The 7525-nt window shown below is 37.8% G+C and overlaps 1 protein-coding gene across 1 annotated transcript; it reads right to left on the bottom strand.

Moving 5' to 3' along the window:
- Positions 1 to 2577: 2577 nt before the first annotated feature.
- On the bottom strand, positions 2578 to 7196 carry zc3h15 (zinc finger CCCH-type containing 15). The gene is made up of 10 exons (XM_043249543.1): positions 7010 to 7196; positions 6292 to 6393; positions 6080 to 6191; positions 5577 to 5729; positions 5322 to 5413; positions 5030 to 5215; positions 4795 to 4941; positions 4526 to 4645; positions 4219 to 4351; positions 2578 to 3579 (listed from the first exon to the last, which is right to left on the bottom strand). Exons 1-10 carry the CDS (start codon positions 7082 to 7084, stop codon positions 3395 to 3397), a joined length of 1305 nt encoding a protein of 434 aa, XP_043105478.1. The 5' UTR covers positions 7085 to 7196; the 3' UTR covers positions 2578 to 3394.
- Between the last annotated feature and the right edge of the window lie 329 nt (positions 7197 to 7525).

The raw sequence follows: 7525 nt of genomic DNA, 5'->3' as shown, positions 1-7525 counted from the left end.
TAGTAAGCGTTCTTCACTTTGAATGATTTTGTCATTTCCCAGTAAGCTGTTGTGACTTCTTGGGGCTTACTAATAGCAATGACTAAATGACTAAATGTTTTAAAGGTTAACAAAATGCCACGTAGGGCAAATGTTTTTAAAGCCTTCAAATTATTGTCAACAGAAAAGTCATGATCTAGTTTAACAGAAAGCTTAACAGAAATCATTGTCTGCATTTTCAGAAGCACACTATCATTAATTTATTTTAAGAAGTCTCAACAGGTGCAGTAAGAAACTATTATTATAGTTTAAATGACTGTAATAGTTTAATAATTTTAACATATTTAATAAATTATATAAAATCATTGAGTCTTCACTGTCACACGATGCACCAGAAATTAATGAGCACATGTGGAATAAATGTATTAATTATTTTACCATAACCACTTACTGAACTAAAGTGTATCTTCGTTTGTGTTTTGTTTTTTTTCCACTGAATGACTGTCACAACTTTACATAATAATAATAATGTCCACTGGATTAATATAAAACATGATTTTTGTATATTTCAGTTACTAAAAAGCATTCTCGGGAAGACATCTGGTTGTTATTATTTGTTTTTACGCTTTTGAGTTTGCATCCTTTAAATGTTTTTTCATCTTTTTGGCCACTTGCAACAGAAGGATGCTGGGTTTAAAACGTGTTGACATGGGCTTTGTACCAATGTTCATTATACGCTTCACAAACAGACCCTATTAAGAGTTGGTTTTTCAATAATGACCAGATAGCCTTGCACGATTCACACTCACCTAATAAATAGATAAATAAATACATGTAAATGCTACAAAGCCTTTGGTGATGGGAAAGGTAGACCATCCTCGGGATAACAACCTTTTACAAAAACCCTGAGAAATTCACTGCATCTGCTGAAAAAACATTAGTCATTCGTTTATTTAGCATTCTTTTCAGAAAGTCTAATAGCTCTGTAAGTGGTATATATATATTTGTGAGAACGAGCAAGGGTTGATCATGTTTTCTCATGCAGATCGTAGGAGATTCCAGTGCTCTGACCGTGTCAGCCATGTCTCAACAGCCCAAGCCAAGCAATTAGTGGAGCGGTGCTATGCTAAGAATGTTTATAATCTGTCGCTAAACATCTGGTCAGATTTGTCTGATGCATGATAAATTATATAAACATATGATTTCAGATTAAACCTACGATTGCTTTGAGGTGACATAAGCTTAAGAAAGGGAAATGTTCACATCTGCAAGAACCTCCAAAGAACACATGCAATAATGAGATTAAATTCTGGAGACTTTTATTTCAATATCACTTATTCTTATATGAACCCAGTATCAATTGAGAGCTTTGATTATATATCTTCACTCAAAATCGATTTCTGAAATCTCGTTATCTACAATTTCTTATCATGTGTTAATGGGAGGTGTTAGCTTTACAATTTTGATTGATTATTTTTCACTGTTTATTCACACTCATTCACAGTTTTGTAAAAGGAGACTAGATTGTCTAAATGAAGCAGATCAATTTAATAAAGATTTTCAGAGACGCCTCATAATCTCTGTGATTTGTGGAGAGCATTTCCACTCTCCCACGTATCATCAGCCTTTTCTTGTCATCGTTAACAAATCCAGGTATGAACTCAAACACTTCCCTTCCACTGATCTTCAGGACATGGAAGCAAGAGCCTCATTTAACAGACAACAGCATTAAAATCTTGAAAAACCAGGACACAACAAAACAGCAGCAAAAACCACAGGATCTGAGCACAAGCTTTACTGCCACCTTCTGGTGAAACCACAGCCTCGCCGCCGAAATACCAAACTCATTCTCAGACAGAGGATGATTATCAGTGTCCTGAGTTTCACTCACCCCAAATCGTCTCCCAGCCTTTTTCTCCATGTCCTGCTTTTGCATTAGTCGGTTTCTCCTGCCTTTTCCTTTTCTTCAAGTCCAAAAGTAAAATCCAGCAGTCTGTTTGTGGAATGCAGCATCAAGGAAATATTTATTTGCTGATTTAGATTTCATTTAAAATGAAGGAAAATAGCCTAACTGCATTATTGATGACGATCGATGTACAACGTCATCCAAAAGATTGGGATCAATACGATTTTTTTTTACCTATCTTACATGCTTTATTATTATTTCTTAAAATTTCTACTGTTTATCAATGCTTTATCAAAAATGCAGAAAAAAGGAGTAATGAAAGATTACTACAATTTAAAGTAGGCCCTACTGGTTTTCTATTATAATATTCTAGCTTTTTGTGGTGCAAAGCTGAATTTTCATCAACTATTATGGCATCAGTGTCACTTTACCCTTCAGAAATCATTCTAATATGCAGATTTTTTTTTAATCCACGTAGAAAACATTGTTGCTTCATATTTGTTTTATATTTTTGCCAACTGTGATGTGCGCATTTATATAAAAAAAAAAAAAAAAAAAAAAAAAAAAAGACAAAGCAGTCAATAGCTACACCAGACTCCATGTTCAAGTTTTTCCCAACATACTTTAGCTGTTTAGTTAAGCTTAAACCCACTCTCAGTCAAAACTAACAATTAGACATTTCAACTCTAAGCCAGTATCTGATATCCTTTTATTTACAATTTCTTGTGGGGTGTTGGTGGGAGGGCAATTTAAAACAACTGAATACAAAAAGGACAGACACGTTACTAGTTCATCGCACAAGCTCACCTCTTTCTCTCACACTTCTTGAAACCACTCCAAAACATTACTAGTAACAATGTCATCATCCACATCTCCTTCAGTAAGGCCAGATGCCCAATCTGCATCCGAGAGACTTCACATTCAACATCTCAATCTGATCAACTGATTATTGAACACTTGAATGTCAGCATCACACTTAGTCGCCTTTACATTCTGATCCTGATACAGGCATGCAGTTGGTTACAAGTTAAAAACTGAAATGAGACCGATTGACTGAACCTTTGTTTTCATTAAAGCAACATTTCAACAGCAGAAGGAAGAGGAAACCGGATTCCAATAGTGCTTGAACGTCTTGAAGAGGATTTATGCTGGATCACCTTACAAAGACCGATTTAATCAAATCTTTCAAAACAGAATGCAGAAACATCAAATAATCAACAGCCTCATAAATATTTGAAGAACGCTCCTGCTGAAGAACCAAGCCCTCACCTGACTGTGCTTTTGGGGTAGACTGCAATTAAAAAAAAAAAAAAATTAAATCAAGAGAAAGAACAAGAGCCACGTCTTCTCCAGTCTCTCCTCTAGCGTCCCGGGACATCGAGTGATGAGGGTGCATATTGCAGGCAGAGCGGCTTCTGACATGGCAATTCTGGTGGTAGCTATTTGTGAAAATATTGTCATTCACATCAAGCCATGTGTAGTTCATGAATGATGCAACAGTCCCAGCCTTCACTCGTCCAGGTCCAGTGTGTTGAGTTCCTCTTCTAGTTCGTCTAGGTCCTCCCCGGTGAAGAGGTTCTCATCTACAGGCACCGCCTCCGACTCCTCATTAGTTTCTCCGTCCTCCAGCGTCTGGTCCTCACTGTGCTCTCCGTTCTCCATAGCTCCGCCTGATGCCTCGCTCAATTTATTATCTGCGGAGACAAAATACAGGTCAGTGAAGTCCCAATGACATTTGCGACCCTCGACCACAAAACCAGCCCTAAGTAATTTTCAGAATATGAAATCTCAGACGAACACAGTTGCGAAAAATCTAATTTATTTACTTTATAATTTGAAACCAAGAAATGTTTTTGTTACAAAAACCCATCAATCTGCTTCAGCAGACATGTGATAACTTCCGGAAGGCGTATAGGCACGACGGATAAATCAGATTTACAGAGCTTCAAAATAATGGCCGCTATTTACAAGCATTACCAAAGATAAACTTTTAAAAACTCCAACTGTGTTCATCTGAAAGAAGAAAGTCATATACACCTGAGATGGCTTGGGGGTGAGTAAAACATGCCATAATAAAAAAACAAAAACAAACTGAATAGTTATAGTTTTATAGTAAATACTAATATTACATCTACTTTTATATTTTACGTGGCTCACCGCTTAAAAACAGCTGGATAAATGGTGAAACATGAAATATATAATCAATTTCTTTTTTGCTTATATTGTCGTTCTAAACGTCACTGCCTGCCTATTTAAACAAGACTGTAATGACACTAACCTCACTAATTAGCATACAAAATAACACACTGAGAGGATATTCAGAAGCATCTTACCATCCGTGTCATTTGTTGGAGGAGCTCTGGCACTAAACCTGTCTGCAGACGCCACTGTTATACCCGCATTATCCACCTCTTTAGGGATAAATCTAGCAATGTCAATGTCCTGAACCTCGTCTATTTCCTCCACCTGAAGAGACAATCATGTCAACAATGCTAAATGACTTGACTTATTGTGAAGTCACAAAGTATATGCAACACATATTAAACATCAGTGACAGAATTAAGTCTTACTATTTTATCTCAAATGTTTATAGCTTATAGCAGGTAATGTTGCATTCTGTTAAATAATTGTTTTACTCACCTCATTATAAATCTCAGCATCATCATCTTCATCTTCATCAGAGTATTTTGTATCATCGGCTTCCTCGTCGTCATCATTAACAAGCTCAGGTCTGAACTCAAACACTTCCCTTCCACTGACCTGCAGAAGAAGAAAGTCAAAAACAAAAACCATGACTTCTGAAGCTCGATAATCAGAAAAAGTCCTTTTTCAAAACCAACATTTTTTTTGAGGTGGGTATTTTAATCGATCGGGCAAACAGGAATTTCAGGGTCATGATTTTTACTCACCCCAAACGCCCTGCCAGCTTTGAAGTCGGCTTTCTTTCTCTCCATGTCCTGCTCTGCTTTAGCCAGTTTCTCTTGCCTTTTCCTTTTCTTCCAGGCCAAAAATGTTTCCAGAGTAATTCGGGTGACATTTGCTCCCAGAGCAGCTCGCTACAATAAAGAACAGAGGTCATAATTCTGATAGATATCTAACAGATTCGGTGACACTGCCTTGCTCTGAAACACTCTTCCTTCTCACCTCAGTCTCTATCAAATCCTCCAGCGAGATCTCCTCCTCGTTTGTCTCTTCTTTCTTCTTGTCTTTTTTCAGGACAAAGCCCACAGGAAGAGCGTGGCGGTACATACAGTTGTCACCTCCGCCGGGACAAACCCAAAACCAGCCGTATTTGTTGTTTTCAATAGCATCAAGGAAATACTTGCACACCTTAAAGTAAAGATTATTTATTAGTTTCCTTGATTCACTGGTCAAAAATCACACCAATGCTAATCTATGATTTAGGCGTAAAATTGCATTTCCTGTCCAAACCTACAATTTGGGTCTTAGCTTTCTTCTTTTCAGCCTCTCCATGCTTCTTGTTCACCACCTCCTCAAGTTTCTTTTCATCCCAGTTTTCCATAGTGTCTGCAATTGCAAAATTCAAAACAATTAGAATAACTACATAAAAGCAACACATTATTTCTGAGATTAATTTCATCAAACAAAAGAGAATTTCATCAAAAACAGAAGCAATATTTCCACTTAATATACATAATATTGTGCTAAATATGTAGAATACTGGACTCGCCTTTCTCCAGCTCATCATCTCTGCCATCCACATACACGCTCCTTTTCTCACATTTCCTTTCCAAAGACAGGTCATGAGAGAATTTACACTTATCACCTTTGGTACATTGGCCTTGTTTAAAGAAAGCACACAGCACAGACTTGGGATCCACACCTGAAATGAAAAATGAACAAAATCACGAAGAGGATCATCACAGATGACAACAAGAATAAAACAGAAGAGCAGTAATCATTACAAAGCAGGACTAAAGAGCTGCTTAAAGTATACAGTTGGCCATGAAATCTACAGGTGTGTTTCCCACACAATCCCGTAACTCTTCTCTTAACTAGCGGTGCTTAAACAGTATAGATCTGGAGGTGATGGTGTAAACATCTCGTACGTGCAAACTTTGGTTTTCGAATCGTTAAACTTTGTTAACCAGCTGGTTGGAATCAACAGCGTTTAGGGAAATGCACCCCTCAGAGAACAGTTTAAAATAAAGTTTTATTCGATAGACCAGTTACCTTTGCTGACTTTCTGAGCTGCCACCACTGGCTTGAAAAGCTCATTCAACTCAGACAACTCCTTCTTCTTGTCGTCTTTCTTTTTGTTCTTTTCAGCTTCAGCAGCAGCGATCTACAGATAAAACAATACGCGGCGCAGACCTTTGAGACACACCGGCTTGAGATTCCTAACTTCAGACAAAAAAAGCTCAAACCAGGATCGCAATCCTTACCTGTCGTGAATTCTGCTGTCCATACTTGACCTGCTGTGTCACAGCTTTGATAAACTTCTGTTGTTTAGCTCCCTTTTTGTTTTTCAGTCCAAAGGTTTTATCCTGCCAGAAACAATTTAAAGTCATCGTTATAAAAAAAAAATTCAAAACACACAGGTTACATAATCAGATGATTAAACCTAACAGCACGTGACGCTTACAAAATAAGTCCAAAATTTACAGCCGTATTGTTTCAAGCCAACTCTTCTACAAAATGATAATGAATATACCCACATGTCACGAACGAGTAATAAAGTAGGTAGATTAAAAGAACTGCCACATCACTGGGGATGTGGCTAAAAACCTAACGAGCACCCTGACTCTGTTATTTTTGCCACTTTCAAATTAAACGCCCAAACGTCTCTAATAATGGCTAAATGCTGCCTACATGGACAGCTCACTAGGTTTTCGGACACAGCCTAAATGTGACACACTAGCAGTAGACTTTGGCTCATTTCACATCGTCATTTCCTCTTTATTCACCGCTACGTTGACAATATCAGACTGACAGTTTATTCCAACGCAATTAAACAGATACATAGTTGCTTATGCACGCCATTCCATTCATTTCGGTATTTTAATGTGATTATAATCTTCAGAAACGCGCTGGTGAGTGCACCAGAGCACAAGGCCCGGGATTGAGCATGCCGCATGAGTGCTAAAACGCCGCCAATCTCACCTCAATGATCTTCTCCTTCTTCTTCTCTTGGGTTTTCTTACTGCCTGTAGCTTGAGCTGGCTTTTTCGGAGGCATATCGCTTAAGACAAACTATAAAACTATGGTAACCCTGACGCCGTGTGTATAATGCCGTATGTCCACAGGTAAGCGTAGGCTAACCGCACTAGCAGCCGCGATGCATTCTGGGAAGTTCGGGCGCGCATGATGTGAGCGCACGTGGTAAAACAGCGCCATCTAGCGCACAGCCGGTGACTGTGCTCTTCAGGATGAAAGGCTGTTTTCTATCATTTATGAACTATTAGTTGACTACTTCAAAACAAAGACGAACGGCGCTTAATCTAATACGTACCGAAAAAGTAGATTCAAGAAGGGTTTTTTTTTTGGTACGTGAGGGTAACAATGTGTGATGTTAATCATAGCTATATTTAAGCATTGGTTAAGATTTAACATTTCAATATAATTAACCAACATTCTAAAAAAGAAAAATTAATAAATTAATTAGCTTTTAAAAAAATG

The sequence above is a fragment of the Puntigrus tetrazona genome, chromosome 9 (assembly GCF_018831695.1).
Source record: "Puntigrus tetrazona isolate hp1 chromosome 9, ASM1883169v1, whole genome shotgun sequence".
NCBI classification, from domain to species: Eukaryota; Metazoa; Chordata; class Actinopteri; order Cypriniformes; family Cyprinidae; genus Puntigrus; species Puntigrus tetrazona.
Note: the sequence above shows the minus strand (reverse complement) of the source record. Positions and strands in the feature narration are given on the sequence as shown.

What these genes read in the sequence shown, in the direction of transcription:
- zc3h15 (XM_043249543.1), bottom strand. Translation starts at nt 7,084, where the DNA reads ATGCCTCCGAAAAAGCCAGCTCAAGCTACAGGCAGTAAGAAAACCCAA. An exon ending in ATGCTGAGATTTATAATGAG is followed by an intron (nt 4,352 to 4,525) that starts GTGAGTAAAACA and finishes TTGTCTCTTCAG; the next exon opens with GTGGAGGAAATAGACGAGGT. An exon ending in TCCAACAAATGACACGGATG is followed by an intron (nt 3,580 to 4,218) that starts GTAAGATGCTTC and finishes TTGTCTCCGCAG; the next exon opens with ATAATAAATTGAGCGAGGCA.